This window comes from Formica exsecta, unplaced genomic scaffold (assembly GCF_003651465.1).
Source record: "Formica exsecta isolate Colony F162 unplaced genomic scaffold, ASM365146v1 scaffold106, whole genome shotgun sequence".
In the NCBI taxonomy this organism is placed as follows: domain Eukaryota; kingdom Metazoa; phylum Arthropoda; class Insecta; order Hymenoptera; family Formicidae; genus Formica; species Formica exsecta.
Window position 1 is genome coordinate 513991 of NW_021848400.1, and position 20302 is coordinate 534292.

At 39.0% G+C, this 20302-nt stretch overlaps 4 protein-coding genes across 4 annotated transcripts in view; 1 reads left to right on the forward strand and 3 right to left on the reverse strand.

Moving 5' to 3' along the window:
• Window positions 1-6401, reverse strand: part of LOC115234262 (suppressor of lurcher protein 1) — a gene marked incomplete at its 5' end in the record, with an annotated part of 296609 nt that extends 290208 nt beyond the window's left edge. The window contains one exon of the mRNA XM_029805194.1: window positions 6288-6401. Coding sequence (XP_029661054.1) covers window positions 6288-6401 — 114 coding nt within the window. The remainder of the gene's footprint in view (window positions 1-6287) is intronic.
• Window positions 1-20302, forward strand: part of LOC115234270 — a gene marked incomplete at its 3' end in the record, with an annotated part of 63759 nt that overhangs the window by 14539 nt on the left and 28918 nt on the right. The gene's annotated exons all lie outside the window — the stretch shown is intronic.
• On the reverse strand, window positions 10476-11806 carry LOC115234278. The gene has a single exon (XM_029805234.1). It carries the CDS (start codon window positions 11804-11806, stop codon window positions 10478-10480), a length of 1329 nt encoding a protein of 442 aa, XP_029661094.1. The 3' UTR covers window positions 10476-10477.
• On the reverse strand, window positions 16149-16887 carry LOC115234265. The gene is made up of 2 exons (XM_029805208.1): window positions 16801-16887; window positions 16149-16502 (listed from the first exon to the last, which is right to left on the reverse strand). Exons 1-2 carry the CDS (start codon window positions 16885-16887, stop codon window positions 16149-16151), a joined length of 441 nt encoding a protein of 146 aa, XP_029661068.1.

Sequence of the window (20302 nt, forward strand, 5' to 3'; positions counted from 1 at the left end):
GTGTGCGAATTTAATGGGTACTTGCGTGTATTACGCGAGCGTTTCTATGCATCTAAAAGAATATAGCGAGAGAGACGAGCACTCCTTAAATCTTATATGTACACCGTGTATGCGCTATTTTTTCTCTCGTAAAAAGGTCTTTCGACGACTTCGATTTGCCGAGGAAAATGTTCCGTGTAGAATAACAACAGTGATCGCGCTCTTAGCAATAGATTGCCGATCATTTTTTAAACAGAGTTAAAAGAAATATGAGAAATGATATCTATATGTGTGTCCGTAAAGTATGAAGGTAATTTAGCGTCGAAATGGAATTTTCTAGAAGCAAGTGCGTGTAAGTCACGCCCTAGTGTCCTATATGCCAAGTCGCGATCCATATTTAGTTCAAACATAAACGTGTTTTTTTTTTCGTGTTTTATGTTGCTGCTTTCTAGATACGCTGCACGCGACCGCAAAGTTCTAAAAGCATGTTTACGATCGTGAGCTTTCAGTACACGTTGACCACGACTTTTGATACGCTTTTACCGTATTAATAATATATAACCTTAACTATGGAATAAAGATAACATATGAGTAATACATAAAATGTTTTGTAGAGACGTAATTATCTTGAAATATTATGTTGTATACTCTAAAAATTACATTATTTACACTATTACAATGTTATTACATTAAAAATAATATGTATTTAAAAATATACGATGTCAGATTTATTTGAATTAATTAGACAAATAGAAAGCTATTATATATGAAAACGGAAAAATCTCTTTTTTCTCATTCATGTTGACATCTCTACATATATCCCGACAAATGTATTACACCACTACATATAGTGTACGTAATATAATGCTTCTTTTTACGTCCCGAGATTCATATTTACATACTAATGTAATTAAAAGTGTGCCCCATGCATTTTTAATTACAGACGAAATTATTCTCAAGAGAGTTGATAATATTATTAAGTATCCTACAGGAATAAATATTCGATGGCACATTCACATCCCAGAAAGGTAGGATATGAATGATAAAAATGTCCGGTGCGCGCGTGAGTAGAACGTATAGTGTCAAAAATATCGAAAGCATCCGTTGTCACGAATGACACGTTGTTGTTCTGCATTCGCACGTATTACGTCAAACTCCCCCTACCCTTTCTCTCTCTCTCTCTCTCTCTCTCTCTCTCTCTCTCTCCATCTGTACATATTATTCTCATCTTCGGAACAATGTGCAATGTGCACGATCCCATACATGCGCGCAGAGAGTATATCGCGTTATACATTTTAGTGGACACGAACGACATTTCGCTTCCGTCAATTATTTCACCAGTATCAATGGACTTGACGCAGTAATATCACGGACCGCCATTAAGCGGACACGGCCTCGCGAATTTTCCTCGCGGCTCTCGCAATTTTATGCGAATATCAAACATACTCGTCGCATATAACGTCGAGCTTTAATCGCTATCGAGTTAAAAATCGCAAGTAACCGCAATGACGAACGAGCTTACCGATTAAGCCGGAACGACGTGATATGTGGAGTTAACAACGGGCACGCACGCTCATGCACCATCTGTTAAGCTTATCGCGGCCCGTAACGCACAATTCGAAACAACACATGCGTCTTTCTTGCACGATAATTCGCAAATACGAAAAAATCCGGCGTCCTGTACCTAACATGCGTGCATGCCTGTTGGCCGTTCCGTCAACTCTCGTACAGTTTTAATTTATCGTGTGCCGCCTGCAGGGGCCAAAAATTTTTTTCACGTCGTGTAAGAAGTTTCGCGCGACTATACGACGGCAATTTCGTTTTATACTCTCGGTTATTTTTCTTTCAGACTTTATTCCTCGGCTTTGCCTCGGGCAGCGCGAGTTTCGCTCGTTCGCGCGCGTCTCGCATTTAGAATATAAAATCTAAGCCGTAGGGATGTTAGATATCGATCCTTTGGCTGTCGCGCACTGTATTCTAGCCGTTGCACCGCGGTAAATATTACATGCACCGGGGATGGTAGACGCGTCTGCTGTTCTAGCGCGTATTTCCAGTATATATATATCCTTCGCGTCGATATAAACGGCGATTACTTTCGCAAGCTATTCATTTTCATATAGTTCGTGCAAATGGACCTTTTCACATCTTTCATACTGCACTATCGAACGGGCGTTACCCGACATTTTAACGTCTGAGTTACTGTCGGAAATCACGGAATCTTTATTGACCTCATCCAGCTACGTTCAAAAGATTATAGAGTAGGTCAAAGAAGGAGATTTTAATTTCCTTTTACTTATTAAATAGACATGCTTCATTTCACCGGATACAATCCGGATTTCGCATTGATCGAAGGAAACGTCAAGTTTTATTTTACGATTCAAATGTATGTACGATTCGCTGTAATGCCTAGAAGGAGAGTTTTAATAGCAAAATATTTCAAACGCTATTCTCGATCGCCCAGCGGAAAATATCGCAAACTTTATCATTCTAAGCGACAAATCGCATAACTTGAAAATTCATACTTGCCAAGGAAAATAATTTGCACTCATAACTTCGTCGCGATGCTGATATCTTTCGTTAAATCGATATCGGTGGAATTTGATAATCTCTCCGCGTTATACACAACTTGGGAACGACACCTCGCGATAGTTTTACCGAGAGTCCGCGTGCGAAAACAAATTTAAAATATATGACTCATAAAATATCTCTCGGTGTGAATAAAAATAAAAAGAAAAAAAAAACAAAAAATTCTATTCAAATCGTCGATTGGTACTCTGGCGGATATTTCACCGAGATTTTGTCATAGCGGATTGCTGGCTACGGTTAATTTACGGCTTCAAACTGAATCGCGCTAACATATGAACCAGCCGACGCTGGATTTCGAGAGTTTACCGATATGGCCGCGTGTACAACTGTGTATAACTAATTGCATAACGTCGCATTGCGCGAGATATACGTGTCATCTCGGAACCTCTCTCAAGGGATCAATCGTCTAGATAGTGATCCCAAAGCAACTCGTTACCAAAGCGATCCATCTTACATATAGATCCAGCTTTCAAGTTATTGTTTCGCTACAATGCCAACAAAATTTAATTCTTGTAACACAGTTCAACAAAAAAAAAAAAAAAAAAAAATTTTAAAGGATTATAATTATTTTATGCAATTTTTGGTATAATATAATTTTGGCTTCCAAAAATGCTCTGTTGCATTAAAATTAAAATGGTAAAGAAAAACTATTTTAATATTCTTTACATTATAGCTACGGTAACGTGCTAAAATATTTCATTTTGTTCAAAATTAAGCATATTATTTTGACTCCCCCTTAAAAAAAGATTTAAGTTAATAAGATTTTTATAATCGAAAATGTGTTGGGCTTATTATCATAAATACGTTATAATTAATAATTTACTGTATAAACGCCATATATTGGCTCCGTTAATTTTAACATTGGATTTATATGTATCTAACTTGAAAAATCCATACATACAAATTTTTGCAAAAATTAAAAAATATTTAAATAATTGAACATCTCTCTGTCATATTAATCTCAATATTTAGAATTTATTTTGATATAAAAATTGTCAGCTTTTGAACAATTTGTAAAGCGTAAACAAAATAAATGAAAAATATTTAGTAGATTGTTCGTAATATTTAATGATGTAATTTATAACTTTCCTCTGTGGTTGACTTAATATCTTATTAAAAGTTTTATTGTGATTTTAATTTGTATTACAAATTCCTTTCTAGTCTTCTTCTACAACTTTAAATTAAATTTATTAAAACTGTGACACGCACACAATAGAGAATTTTAAAATCCAAAATTGCATTTAACATCAAAAACATTATAAGAATTCTATTATTCTTCTCTTTTGTCACTACCTTTTTTCTTGAGTTTAAAAATAAATTATTTTTCGTTGTAAACTGTATAATTTGACAAGACGTTTCGGCAAATACGAGAATAGATTTTTATAGATACGAAGAAGCCAACTCTCTCGGCTATAATTTATTTGATCTCTAGCCGTGACGTTTCCTAGCTGCTATTCCGTGTTACGCTTGCTTGTTTATCGATCACTCGAATTGGCAAGACGGAGAAGGTTTACGACTTCGTTCTGCCTCATACGAATCAAGCTCATATCTCCGGGAAACAGTATATCCGCGAGCTCCGACGCCCGCGGCGCCTGCGACGGTCGTAAATGCACGTGCAACGTTCGGTACATGAACGCCAACGAAATCGGTTTACATGCGTCAGCGTGACTGATAATGCAATCTCCGTACGAGACTACGGAAGCGCGCGCTCACGAAAGTGTAAATAAAATCTCGCGGTTTGTAAAAGTGACGTTGCGAGTGTGTCTTACTCATGCCTGTCATGCTTTTGCTCTCCCACTTTGCAAGGTCGGAGTTTGTACATATACGTATGCATTCGGATTGAAATGCGGCTATGCCACACACATACATATACACATACATACATATATCTAAATGAGATTAGTCGTGAGACATTTTAATGCCATTAGCTCGTAGCGGTTTATCTCGAACCGCTGGCATGCATATGCAGTACTATATGTGTATAAAGTCTAATATGTCACGTAACCTCCTCGTGGATACGAGACATTGGGATAAATTGACACAGCTTTGCCTGACAAGCGGTTAGGATTATTAAGCAATTTCTACACGTTTAATAATATGCTCAGTCATAAACGAAATGCATCTGTCATACCAACTTTCTCTCTCTTTTCGGATCAAGAATTGTGTCTATATCCGGACATTTTTTTAAAATTAATCTCTCTAAACAACATCTTGTGTGTATGTGGGTATATAATAATGAAATATTTTAAATTTTCTATTTATAAATCTGCGATCATGGAGAAATGAGCAGATTATGAGATTAGTTGAATTAAATAATTTGTAAAACTTTTGAAGAAAAAAAATTATTTGAATAATAGAAGCGCGCGAGAGTATTTAAAAGAAAGATATGTATCGGCAGATTATAAACCTCATACTTCATATGTACACTGTATTTGAAAAGGCAGCTGTACAACGTGTGTCATGGCTTATGATGATCCCTGTCACGTGCTTGAACACGCATACGTTGCACGCATGTCGGATGCTGCACGAATGTCACCCGCTGTCATTCTATGAACGTCGAATAAATCATTGCCGGCGAGAGATATCCTCTGTTTGCTCGACGACCGAATCTCTTGCTTTTGAAAGCTTAAAACTTGCCGATTCGACGCCGCGTATTGCAATAAACTATAGGGAGTGACATTTCATTAAACCGTCCAGAAATAACAAAACTCAAGTAACTTGAAGAATATAACGTCAAAAGTAGAAATATCAAAGTTTTACTCTAAGAAATCGTTAATTATAAATTTTCTTGCAAGGCAAAATTATTTGCTAAATTAAATTTAGAACTTTTGCAAATAGGTTGAACAAATATTGGGGAGTAACAGTATAAGCTAATACAATCGTTAACACAAATAGTGTGAACGTATCTCATTTATAAATTATAAATTGTTTGATTTATAATCCAATCGTAAAAGCTAATTCTAATCCTATAATTAAATTATTATATACATTTATAATGATACTATTACTATAAGCGCGATAAAATAGTTTATATCAAAGAACATAAGAATGATTATCCATTATTCCATTTACATACGTATAATCGATCGAATAATTAGTTTGATCTGTCAGCGACCATCGGTTACTGTGTAACAGTGTCTGTGTGGAGTTGGAACGGAATAACATAGAATCAGAAATCGCTAGAACACCATTGTGTTGCTTATGTACATACTTAGGTATGTAGATTGCGCACCTCGACACGTGCCATTAATGGCTGATGGCTCCGAAACTCTGTCACGCCATTTTCCATCCTTCCGCGCTTCACTCCACAACTGTGAAAGGTCAACTCCTTCGACGCGAACCTTGTCGCGCGCGATAACAATTCCAATATTACGTAAATCGCGTACATCAGCGCCTTCCTCTCTCGATCTATCCTCGGTTTTATCACGCGAGTTCGCACTTTGCGCGGCTTACGATTTTTCACTCGTGCGTGATCAATCCGTTATGTACAGCCGGCCGCCAGCCGGTATTCTTACGCTTGAGAACATCATTCATTTCGCAACAGCAACATTATTCGTAAAGCATCTAAATTATCCCGTACAATTGTTTCAAAGCGCAGGATATACCCTCTGTTACAAGCGGGTTTCGATTACGTTTATCCTTGCGGCTGCCCCTTTGTTTTCACGAATTGCACGCATAACACGCGCTAACTCGGATACAGGAAATAATAGCATCGTGCTCACCATTACGTCAATGCTTTGGCGTCCCTCATGCTTTGGCGTCCGACGCGAACATTCCTTGACATGCGGACGACTCGTTGTCGGCCGAATCAGCGTGCGCTTGCACGTCGCGTCGATTCATGATCGATGGATGCACTGTTCCTCTTTGGGAATACGTCACGCTTCCGCGCGGACGACCGGAAATGGGACGCGCTCGGGGATGAACGCTATTTCGACTGAATTCGCGCCCGCCAGTCACATTGAACGATTGCGTTCCTACGAAACTCGCGCGTTACGCTTGTGCACTCTCATTCGCGATCTCCCGGAAATCGATTATCCCAGTTTTCGATCGGGGAATTCCAATCAAGAAGCGTTCACCATCGTTGATCGTTTATAACGTCAAATTGATTACGACTTTCGCGACGCGTACGTGTATTTCATATCGACGCGCGAAAAGGCTTTTTTTTCCCCCCGAGAAAAGAACCCCGTTGCACTAAGAAGTATAAACAACGTCTCGAGGGAGCGTTTAAGTCTCGCGCGAGATTGGCCGCGCTCCGGAAGTACTTTTTAATTCCGATCTTAAGGTCGAGCGACGAGACGAAACGTGGTGAAGCCACGCAAGAAAGGGGGTTGTACAGGCTTGGCACAGAGAGGGTGCGATGCGCACGACTCTCCAGCGGCAGTTGACGCGACACTAGAGAAAATCCGAGTCCGCGCTTGCCGCCACAGGACTCCGGACGCCTGCGCTCTCGACTCTCGCCGCCACGAGCCACAGGATTTCGCATAAACAGCGTGTGCCCGCGACACGCTGCTATTCCGAAAGACGAATGCACCGTCGAAAGTTCTCCTTATAACGCGAGTTCGCACTTTGCGCGGCTTACGATTTTTCACTCGTGCGTGATCAATCCGTTATGTACGCCAGCCGGTATTCTTACGCTTGAGAACATTATTCATTTCGCAACAGCAACATTATTCGCAAAGCATCTAAATTATCCCGTACAATTGTTTCAAAGCGCAGGATATACCCTCTGTTACAAGCGGGTTTCGATTACGTTTATCCTTGCGGCTGCCCCTTTGTTTTCACGAATTGCACGCATAACACGCGCTAACTCGGATACAGGAAATAATAGCATCGTGCTCACCATTACGTCAATGCTTTGGCGTCCCTCATGCTTTGGCGTCCGACGCGAACATTCCTTGACATGCGGACGACTCGTTGTCGGCCGAATCAGCGTGCGCTTGCACGTCGCGTCGATTCATGATCGATGGATGCACTGTTCCTCTTTGGGAATACGTCACGCTTCCGCGCGGACGACCGGAAATGGGACGCGCTCGGGGATGAACGCTATTTCGACTGAATTCGCGCCCGCCAGTCACATTGAACGATTGCGTTCCTACGAAACTCGCGCGTTACGCTTGTGCACTCTCATTCGCGATCTCCCGGAAATCGATTATCCCAGTTTTCGATCGGGGAATTCCAATCAAGAAGCGTTCACCATCGTTGATCGTTTATAACGTCAAATTGATTACGACTTTCGCGACGCGTACGTGTATTTCATATCGACGCGCGAAAAGGCTTTTTTTTCCCCCCGAGAAAAGAACCCCGTTGCACTAAGAAGTATAAACAACGTCTCGAGGGAGCGTTTAAGTCTCGCGCGAGATTGGCCGCGCTCCGGAAGTACTTTTTAATTCCGATCTTAAGGTCGAGCGACGAGACGAAACGTGGTGAAGCCACGCAAGAAAGGGGGTTGTACAGGCTTGGCACAGAGAGGGTGCGATGCGCACGACTCTCCAGCGGCAGTTGACGCGACACTAGAGAAAATCCGAGTCCGCGCTTGCCGCCACAGGACTCCGGACGCCTGCGCTCTCGACTCTCGCCGCCACGAGCCACAGGATTTCGCATAAACAGCGTGTGCCCGCGACACGCTGCTATTCCGAAAGACGAATGCACCGTCGAAAGTTCTCCTTATACGCTCTTCATCCCTTCATTCGAAAAGACGCAACGAATTATTCTCGTCGCCCATCGAAAGTGTTTACTCGGCTCGTTTCTCGGAACAAACATTTTCGGAGCATACACAGTCACCGGACAAAAATATTCTAGCTATATACATTGGTAACTGAAAATTTATTTGTATTCGGATCGATAGTGCAAAGCAGCAGTATAGAACGAAGGATCGATAATAATATTCATATGTATATGATAGTTAATACACTCCCGCGATTTCTATTACGGAAGATTATCGAGTTCTTTACCACGACGATAAAGGTAGATGCGCCTTGCTACGTATAATGGAATCATAACATTATTCTAGATAAAGCGGTTTCGCGCCGTCGAGTGAAAATCAAGTGGGATAGATCAAGTCTGAGATCCGCGTCTTCAACAATCGTTATCAGGACTATAGTCACAATTAAATTATAATAAACGTAATAATTATTTGTAATCTTTAAATATCATCTGGCCGTCAAAATTTTACGTCGAGTATATATCATCAATACACATCGCGGCATGATTATACGAACGTCTCGCATAACTAGCAATAAAAGGAACTTCCGCTTTAATTCGATATAACGTCGCAGCCCATTAAACTTGGCCGTTCTTCATCATTTTATCGCCAAAAAACCTCGTGGGTACATTGGTCGCGCCGGCGAACGACGACTCCGAATGCTACTAAATAATGTCGCTACGTGTACAAAATAATTGAATTCGTTCGATTCACTGCCACGTACCGTAAAAAAATATATTTTTAGCACAATCCTTTATAAACGTTTATTAAAAATAAAATTTATTTTTCACAATATCTATAATTTGTGATCGAATTCAAAACAAAAATTTATTTTTAATTTTACGTCTTGCGTATTTTTTTTGGACATGTATTTCGTATACGTGTATTTCAATTCCTTATGTATTTCGTATACGTGTATTTCAATTCCTTATGTATTTTATACATAAAACATGATGCATAGAATTATAAATATAATTCTATTTTGAATTTTATCATAAATTATACATTATCAAAAAATATATGTTTTTATTTATATATAATATATACAAAAGCAAAGTATTTGCAGAAATAAAATTTGTTAACTATAATTGTGCGTATATATGTATATATTTGTCACATAATATGTATGATTAAATTGGGAAGCCAATTAAAAAAATATTTTCTATTGCATGCAAATAAAAAAAATGCATTATGCGCGAATATGACAAGACTTATTTCAAGAGCCAGAGACTTTCTTCTCTTCGCGCTTTCTTTCCCGGCTGACTGTTCTAAAGTTTATTACGCAGAGTAATTCCTTTTTCTTTTCATGACAAAGTTCGTCTGACGTAACACGGAATGATGGTCTCGTTTAAGTTTGCAAAGCGCTACGCCACACAATGGTTTTAACCGTAGAATTAGCTTTCCTGACGACCGCGCCTTTAACAAAGATTGAGGCGACGACTGAATGACGGGGATGAAGATAAAACAATTATTTTCCTTGATACTGAATATGCAAATTGTATCAATTGTTATAAAGATAAAAATGACAAAAATACATTTGAACAAAAACCTGACATAGTACCTTGCTGTTTTGCTAGCGTGCTAATGAATATGCACCGTTGAGGAAAAACTCTCACGAAGAGGAAACGAGATGTAATGATGACGTTTGAAAAATGAGCGAAATGATATTTCTGTGGAAACGCTCTTATATGTCTATTTGCATCGGAAACGTTTCTCCATCATCAATTATAACTGAAAAGCAGAGATTCCAATATTTCTTTACCTATCCAATACACGTCTTAATACCAAACTATCTTGAGACTTTTCAAATCTTTTCCGTTCTTGACGTAAATTACTTATCCGGAGACATTTTTCACATAGAAAAATTCATTTCAATCAAAGTTATTACCGAGTGATGTAAATGTTCTATGTTGTGTGTGAGAGAAGAAATTAGCGATAATTCATTTATCCAATATCAATAAAAGAAATATATTAAACAATAGCAAACATAGACGTTGCGCATTATCATTCTCCGTTCTAATCGAACGCGAACAAAATTCTCTGCGAATGATCGAACGACACAATTCTCGAAACGTACGAGCAATCGAGAATCGTAAATAAGCTTCTGATGATGTTACCTGGCGCGATTCCAGTCTGTTATCACAGATCGTAAAGCAGGTAAAGCAACGACACGCGCGTGCGAACACGTCGTTTTTCACCGTCCGCGCAGAGTTAAGGATTCGGCGGAAGCTCGGGCAAGCGATCCTTAATTTCGAATACAATCTCCAGGATACGAGTCTTATACGCGGGCATTATTTCGCACTGATGTCGCACGATTTTCGCTCGCCCGTCACCGTACAGGATATCCTCGAGTTGGTCGACCTCGCGAAAATATTGCATGGTTATTGATTCAGACAGCAGCATTATTTGCAAATTGAGCGCGGCGTAAATGAGGGCTACGTTTCGCGCCTCCGCGTAACTCTCGCGGAACGCCGTCCAGGGTAGATGATTGTTAATGTCAAGGCCTTCTTGCGCCAGATGCCGTGCAAGCGAATCGTGATAGATTTTGGCAAAAGTATGGAAATAACGATCTCTGATGGCACGATTAGTGTTGAGATATAAGCAGCACGCAAAATCGATCGCCGGTGGACAATAACGGAGAAACTGCCAGTCTATAAGGTAACAGCCTTTCGTATTGCCGGCCGGATCGTGTCGAAACATCATATTATTCGCCCAAATATCGCGATGACAGATGACGTTTCTGTGTCTCTCGGACGGTGCCAATAATCGCGAAATCTTTCGCGACCACGTGGTGATACGGCGTTTAATGTCGTTCCTAGTGTCATTGTCGAGATCCTCGACGAGATCGAGAATCGTATAAAGGCCCGTAATACTGGCGGCAAGGATCTTTTCCGATCTGTCGTCCCCATCGACGAAGAGAACCTCATTCAGCAGGTGTCCGTAGAAATGGAGGATGGTCCGGCCGTCCTCTTCTCGGCGGAGTCTTTCGTCCAGTATCAGGGACCTCGAGTGGAACTTGGAAAGAGTTCTCAGTAACCAGACGCAGTGCTCCTCATCGAACGGCACGTATTTGTCCGGCGTGGCGTAGCCGTTTAACGACGCGTCTTCCAAAACCATGATAACATTCTGTTTGCAAAGATAACACTCCACCATCCATCTCTGGGATCCGCCCGCACCCATCCGTTGCATTAGATCCGTATAAACGGCGATCTCTTTGTTGAACGAATCATAACGTTTCAGGAACTCGAACTGCGGACTATCGGACGGCGGTGGTGTTTTTGCGAAGAACTGCAAACTCTGCGTCCCGTCTCCGTCCGTGCCGCATCTTGTCGTAATATGCAAACGATAATATTGGCCGAGGAAGCCTTTCGCGTCGTCGAGGCGCTCCAATTTCCAGCCAACGAGTCGGAAGTTACCGCCGCCGAGTTTACGCTCTAATATTTTGTTAACGTCGCGATCAGTCAGGAGAGACGTCTCCCGATGATCCTGCTGCGAAATCGGCAACGCGGAGCACGTCTTGTCGATGTTTATCGCCGCCATATCGCACTGCATTAGATCGCGACGACGACACTTACGTTACATTTATAGGCGCCGCGCGCACGTGATAGCAGTAAAAAATACGATTGTTTCGACAAATTAGGCGCGAGTTTTATTTGCGCAAATATTTAGCTTACTATCTTCGATACGATGAGCACGCAGATTGCAAATCGACGCGAAGTGACACAACGGTAAATATCTCGAAGCGGATTGACGTAAATTACAGCCCCACCGTAAATCTATCTGATATACTTTAGCAATGTGATGAGGAAACGTATTTCGTGATATATATACACCGTTTTTTCAGAGCAAAAAGAAAATAAAGAAGGAAGGAGAAAAAAGAAAGAGTCATGTATCGCGATATCGTGTCTGCGTAACCGGAAATTTACTGGCACAGCCCGCCGCACCGTGCGCGGTCGGCTCGAGAAAAATGTTGCGGGATGAAGCTGGGAATACTTGCGGCTTGCAGTATTTATCTTGTAGTATATATCTCGCGCCGGCGCGAGACGAACAGTTGTTGCGGCAATTATCGGTTTGCGGATTTTACGGAAATAGAATGCGAATCTAGAATCATCGGGAAACACTGTCGATCGCGCTCGCACCGGATAACAAATTATAGTTGTAGTTCGATGAAACATCGGGAAACGGAACTTTGGATTCGCACTCGTATATTGTTAACAATTAATCCGCTCGAAACCCGCACGCGACCATTAATTAACGTCAATGACGCGCCAACTAAATATAGGATTTAAAGGAAATAGATCGTTGACGTTAATTACTCGAGTGTGTTACGTAACTAAAGTATGCCGCTTAATAAGATCGCGCGCGCATACGTTCATTTTCATCGCCGCGATCGCTGACAAATACTATTTGCGTGATTGCGTCGGGAGACGTGAACGAAATGATATAATAATAAGCATAATCCTAGGCAGAGAAACCGTTAAAGTCCATCGGGTGCTATAAAACAATTCGAGGGAGAAACTTCGCGATCCCCCTAGTAACCGCCAAAATTTATTCGCCCTCACTGCGCAAACGCATCTAACTTCTCGGGAGCAACTATTAATGGGGTCACACTCTATATAGCCCTTTCGGCTACGTTACTTTACGGTACCAAAGGTAATTCGATTAACTGCGTCCCGAAGCCGGGAACGGAGACGAGCTCGCTAATATCAATGTATACGACGTAGTAACCAATTTTAAATTACTCCTAATAAGGTTTCAGCCACAATGTTCATCTATTATAAAGCATTTTCCTCAGCTGTGTAAAGCCAAAAAAATTAATCTGGTATATAATTTCAGATACATATTTAATTAGCAAACATAAATTATGATTCGATTTTTTCGCGACTACAAGCAGGGATCAAAAATTGTTGCAACTACGTATTTAAAAAAATCTAAAGATATCATAATCTTTTAAAGCTTTAGATTTTGCAACATTTTTGTTGTTGCTAAAAAAATAAAATTTACTGTAAGAGCGAGAAAATTTATGCATTGTATAAATAATTAACGACGAAAGGAAATATTGCGAGGAGTTCGTAATTGCTAGTCATCACGCAGTGCCAGAACCGACGAGAACGTCGTCGATCTCTTCCTTTTTCTGCGCGAACGAGAAGCGGCCACGTGGAGCCCGGTAAAAGTGAAATTCTCATTAATTGACGCAGTACTAATTAGACTTTTAATTAACGAGTCGGAAATAAACAACGATTTGCGAACAGATGTCGCGTTTCTCGTATCTCTAATGATTTAACTACCGTCGGCGGGAGATAGTCATGTCGACCGCCTATTAAATGCACATAAATTTGCGTACAGTCCTCAATAGCGATTAGCAATTCGCGAAGAGCCGTGACGTGACGTGCCGCTATCATCTCCGTTTTTAATACTAAATGCAAAGTACATAAGTCACATCGTGATTTTTCCCCGATTGCATTGCGTAACGATATGCATACTTTCGTGAGAAAAATCTACCTCGAGACGCGACGGGGTTCTCTGCACATTCGTATTCAATTATAAATTTATAACTCGTGTCGCGCCTCCGATTATAGTATCTCCGCCTGGATAAAGTCTCATCCTTCACTATCGGGGTCTAATAATGCAACCGTCTATTATTTATTCGATTGCGCGTCCTTCGTGCCACGTCTGTTTTTATACGTGAGCAACGTAGCTCAGTTCTGTCGAAGAAACGCCTGCCTTAAAATATGCAACAACATTTCGAACGGTCGACCTACCGCCGCAATGAAACGCGATGCTAGATGGTTACGTCTTCGGAGACGTAATGCCTTTGGCGTTTGAATGTCGAAAGGGTAGGACAACGATTGTTTCTAACATCGTGGGGCGCGTCATAAATCCCCGGGCGTTATTCCCGCGACGTGTATATAAATATCGGCGGTAAAAAAAGAGAAAAAAAAATGAAGAAAAAATTCCTTCTGACACAAACGTCACCGACTAAAGTCGGCACTTTCCGAGTCTTGAGTTTCAAGGATCTCGCGTGAAACTCGATGCCGAGTTGCGAGCTGAAGGCGGAAATTCATACGTGTCTGTGTGCATACGCGCACTCTTCCTCCCTCTCTCTCTTTTTCCGTGGCATTTCCTTTTGAGTATTCGGAAGTAAAGCAATCCCGGTATCAACCTTGCTTCCGTGAAGCGGCGTAGAAGATGGCAGAGAAAATAGAAACACCGAGGGATGCGAGACATGTCCGCGAATTGCTTTGAAAAATATGAAACAGAACTGTTTTGATCGAATACGAGGAAATTCGAATCGTTAAAAAATGCCAATGCTATAAAAAATAATTCAAGACGCGAAAATTGTTACGCATTTTGTCAAAAGCGTTTTCGATTATTTATCAATATCGACTGTAATAATCGAAATGTCCGTAAATTCGAAGATCTTTTTTCGCTTGTACGATTATTAAGAATGTATGATAAAAGGTGATTGTCCGTGAATAAGGTAGCTAAGAATATCGAATTTAAACTAGCCGATCGATATATAAGTCTTGAGAGTAATATACGGAGAGTTTATACGGTACTATCCACACTTCATCTTTATGTACATAAGATTCTTTCACTGGTCTATCCGCGAGAGAAATAAATCCTGATAGCAAACTATACGCTCAAATAGCAATAATATAGAAAGCAAAAGTTCGAGGAAGACCAGAATATCGCATCGCGAAGGCTAAAAGTATTTTGCTTTATAAAAAAGAGAGCCTCTTCGATATAGTAAAGATCGTTCATAACAGAACAAATTGGGGACAAGAGTCGCGTATAAAATCTCGCTGGATCCTAATTATAGTATTATTGAACTGTTCTTTTAAATTTTCTGGCGACTCATCGAGAACAACGAGAGCGAATAGAGAGCGAGTGAAATGATATAATATCATAAAGTTCCAAAGTCTCGGTTGCATATGTAAGTGAATCGGTAGATAAAACAAGCCTCGAGGTTTTGCGCTCGCTCGAGTGGAGAGGGATACAAGGGGGAACACTTATTCGAGAAGAATATTTCTCTTATAAGCGACCTTTATTGTATACGGAGCGAGATATGCGCGATGTTTAATAAAGTTGTCTTATTGCAGTATCAAATTACTACATGTGAGATAAAATACAGCGATAAAAAATTTCGCGGCAATTAAAGAGAAGATGAATAATGACGAAAAAAAACGTACATAAGCTTACAAAGAAAATTTTTAAAATTTTAATATGCATTTTCTAAAAATCAATAAATCTATTTGCACATTGGATAATATAAAACTTGCACAACACCCCCTTCTCTTGTTGTGGTAGAAAAATATTGTGTGTGTACATTTTGTAGCGCGACAAAAATAATTCATTAATCAAAAGCACACCATGCGAGACTATAAATCCAGGGGAGCGTAGTTTACGGGATATCATACTTTACCTGTTCTGCTTCTGAACAAATCCTATATATTGTCAATATTGTTACATGCTTACCCATGTTTGAAAATACAACATGACACGTTAATATTAATTAGTAATCGCGTTGGCGTACCCTGTCAAATGCTCATTTATCGTGTCGAAACGTTCTATTTCTAGTCTGAAGCGCTAGTAAAAGTGCTAACAATAGCGCGTGTCGCGTTTAAAAAATTCTCACAAAAGCGATAAAATACCGAAAACGAGAAAGAATAGTCGTATAGTTTTTGCACGAAATTAAATCAACATTATCAATTTAAATAGAATAAAAATAAAATATAACGTTTATAAAGCTTTTTTATAGGATACAAATTTTAATTATCGATTTTTTGTTTTGCTTAACTGTATTTTATATCGAGATAAAAATTTGGACACGAAAATCTCGATTCGGAAAGACTTTGTAAGGCGGTAAAAGATGTCCAAGCTAGAAAGCGTTTCGTTCCGCTCTATTGGGTGTTAGATCGGGAATCCTATTTCGGCTATAGAAATCCCTGGTTTTGCTCGATCGAGCAAATCTCATGTCCGGATAATCGATTTGGTCTCTATTCGGTCGACTGTACCAGTGATTAGCAGTCATCGGCACGACGTGACGTTTGTTCTCCTCGTGTATCTCCGCCCAAATGAGACTTGGCTTGGTGCGATCGCATCGCGGTTTACTCGGATCGAAGGGAGTTACGTCGTGCAAACGATCGTACGCCGATCCCGCGTCAGCGATTCTCCTCTCACGTTTGCGATTGCCGAAATACGTCGTCGCATATCGCTCGGTCCATGGTTCCGCCTTAAATTTATCGTCTCGCAGGTATATACATACGCTTGTCATTTTTAATTAAAACTGTGCCTTCGTAGACTTTTAATAACTATTTTAAACAAAATTGTAATAAGACTTATACTATCTTATGCAAATATGTTTTATTATTTTTAACGTAATGCAAAGTAACAAATCCTATAAAAATGTATATCTTTTTTTTACGACATATGTAAGATTGTAAATATCATACTTCTACGTTTATGGTGGGGCATTATCTTCTACGAAAATATTGAGAATGTAATGATTGGAATTAGAGAATTGTACTTACCACACTTAAAAGTCTTCTCTCGTTTCGTATATTAACCTCCTCCGCTCGCATCCGCACCCATGGCGTAATAAATTCGACGCGATACATATTGTCAACAATATTCACACTGACGATTTGTCAAAATACACACTACTTACTTGTAAATAACCAAATTTAAATGCGGTATGATGCGGTTATGATTCTTTGTGCAAAATAAAACCGAAACGTGAATGCAGACGCATGACGTAAATAACGCGTGAATTGTACCGCACTTTTAAAAGAAGTGCACCGAATAACAGCCAGGAAACGCCATCTTACGAAACGAGCGGCAAATGCTCGGAATGTTGGTCATTAGTTCAAAGAGTTTATGTCGCATGGCGCTGTCGGTACACTCTCGACGTAAAGTCTGACGTAGTAAAATATATATCACATCAGCTCGAGAATATAATAAAGGTAATAGACATATATAATATTAATAATCGGTAAAAGTTTATTTCATTTTTTACTTTACCTCATATAGACACTCCTCTACAGAACTTCATTATTGTTCATTCATAATTAAATCTTGTGTTTATATTTAATAAGCGTCAGAATTAATATTTTGACTATACGTGTTAATTACATTATTATTTTATGTTTAATTAGTTGAAACAACATGTGTGTGTGATCGGCAGTTTATTATCTGCTATTTGAGAGCTGTCAGTTTCGATGTATAAGTTTTACGTGTGTGTATATATTGTAGATACAATATAACATTCGAATTGTAAGCTGATAATAGCTAGCTTTTAGCCTCTTTATATATTTTTTATATTCAATAAAAAAATATCAAACATGATGCATAATTGCGATAGGAGAAGTTGTACAATTATATAAAAGTAACCAAAGAATGATTCTCAATCCAATCTTTCAAATAGATCAATGTTTGATAAATATGAAAGAAAATTCTCGCTATCTTTTTTTTTTCAGCGCAATTCAAATTAATTTATGTAAAGTCTATCAAAATAAGGATAAAGAAATTTCCTTAAAAGATTTTTATTATTTATTTTTATATTGTAGAAATTAATAAAATTGCAATTTGTAAAGACGTGAAAAAAAATTTGAAAAATAAGTTTATTTTGAATACGTTATGGAATTTCTGCTTAGATTATCATTTATGATGCATATAAAATTTATTATGAATGATATAATCATATTCTGCCCCGTCGTTGTATTCGATCAATATCGTAAACTTTATGATGATTGACCTAACAATAAGCAGCACAACTACGTGCAAATGCAATCTCATATTATCTTCTCCTGCATAAAAGAGATAGAATTAAAAAAAATTCGAAGCTTTCAAATTCTCAAATCGAGAAAAACAATAGATAAAAACGAGAAAATTAAAAATTCTTTCTTCGTATTTTTAGCATTTTTCTTAATTTTATTTTAAAACAGACGATTATATAACTTAATATAATTCTTTCCTGCCTGAATGTATAGTTTTATATACATCAGTCTACTAGATGTGTTATTTCACAGGTAAGTCCTGCGATTCAACGTAGACACATATCGCATGTTCTAAAGTTTTATCGTAAAAGGGCAGGTATACTCGGGAAGTGCACAATGCACCTTTTTCGTTCGTTCTCATTTCCGAGTAAAATGGTATAACATTTATGGTAACGTCAACCTGTACTTATGAATCTCACACAGCCAGTTACTAATTTAGTGTTATTTTTTTTCTAACTTTGTACAAAGTACTTTATTTCAAAATATTATTTTTAATTTAGCTCCCTCGTGTTCAATTCTAAGTTTTTTCAAAGAATTTTATTAACTTTTATAAATTATATATTTCCCAATTTTTTTCACGGATTTAATTTAGATGAAATACACGTTCGAAAAATTGCAGAAAGTAGAAAGGAATGGAACATCTGCGAAATTGTATGTAAAATACTGAAGTTTCCTTTTTTTTTCCTAAATTCTCACGTAAGGATAGTGTTGGCGCTGCAGAAAATCAAACCAGCTTAGTTCGTTCTACGATCCTTCGAAAATATTCGCAGCTGGTGTCTCTCGCGATATTCTCCGATTGAATCAAATAAAAAGAGTGTCCTTCCGTCCTTGACGTATCCAAAAGATGAATCGCTCGTTGCACCGATGCACCATATAGGGTCGCTTTTCCACGAAGTAATTGTCTGGCTTCCACGGAATGCTAACCGGTAATTAACAATTGCCGTCCTTTCTGCTAAAATGAAATTTCTGCTCTCAATGTTGATACGTTGAGAGTTCGAAAACTTAGTGGCCTGCTAATGAAGAAGAGAAAATGATTGAATTTAAAAAAAAAGAGAAAGATTATTTTTCTCTTGTTAAAATAACTAGTTGACGAAAGTTTAAAAACTTTTATTTCAAAAGAAGGGACCACGCAGAAAGAGAGAGAAGGAGCAATTTAACAATTTAGGCTTTTATAGATCAATTATATTCCACGCTTTCCTTCTCGGCAAAGATAATTGGGAAACGGTCTCCCCTCTTACACTATTGAATAGGAATATAGCGTGTGCTCTCTTTATTGACTTTTTCATACTTTTTATTATTTCATTAACAAGAAATCTATACGGTAGACGTGTAGAGAATATAGTGCACGACAATCTACGTAATAGAATTGAATTTCCGAGTAAATTGTATTTTGCGGAGCTGTTAAAGCGACGCCCTGGAAAAAAAATGCAATAACGTTAACGACGAAAATCGATCTCGTAAAGTCTGGGAGCGTCTCTTGTTACGTAAAAACTGCAACTACAGAAGCTTCGATTAAAGCGCATTTGCTTAATTTGCGTGTACGACGGCTGTTCTTTTTGTCACGTTCGTTACGTTGTCGACGTGCATCGGGACGAGGTAAATCTAGTCAAACCAAATTGAACGCTTGCGGTTAATTATCTAATGAAATTAGTATGAACAATCATCGGGATTGCCGGCAGAATTCCTGACATATTCACGAATCACGTTCTATCGTTTGCCAATTCCCGCTTTGAAGTTGATTTGTAACATTTTTTTTCTCAAAGCTAATATCACATATGCGAAACTGTGCTAAAACCAGGTGACATCTGAAAAAAATTCTTTGGATAGAGTCTCGCTTTTTAGAGAAGCTATTCATACTAGCAAAATCGGTGAAAAAAATTTTTTCGTAAAATCGCTTCCTGCTTTATCCGAATTCGATTCGGATAAAGCGTAGGAAAGAGAATGGAGGGCGGCTGTTTTACGTTCCCAAATCTTTCGCGTTTTATCCTTAGTCGTTGGAAGAGGAATCTGATCGAGGAATCGTATCGCTGCGCAAATCGCGCGATATTCTCCTAAAAATCTCGATCGAAAGACGATTTCGAACGGAGAGAGAGAGAGAAAACAAAGATATACGCTTTCACGGAATACCCGTATTCCAGATACGTGATAAAATCCACGCGAGCCATGTTACCGTAATTCTACCGGAAAATATGCTCCGATCTAATTCCGAGATAACGAAGATTGAAAAGGAAGTTCGACTAACTTTGAAGGGAAAGAG

Bases quoted from the DNA above. Each gene is read 5' to 3' on its own strand.
- LOC115234265 (XM_029805208.1), bottom strand. From the start codon at position 16,887: ATGTATCGCGTCGAATTTATTACGCCATGGGTGCGGATGCGAGCGGAG. The intron at 16,503-16,800 runs GTAAGTACAATT...GATAAATTTAAG, and splicing joins AGAGAAGACTTTTAAGTGTG to GCGGAACCATGGACCGAGCG.
- LOC115234278 (XM_029805234.1), bottom strand. From the start codon at position 11,806: ATGGCGGCGATAAACATCGACAAGACGTGCTCCGCGTTGCCGATTTCG.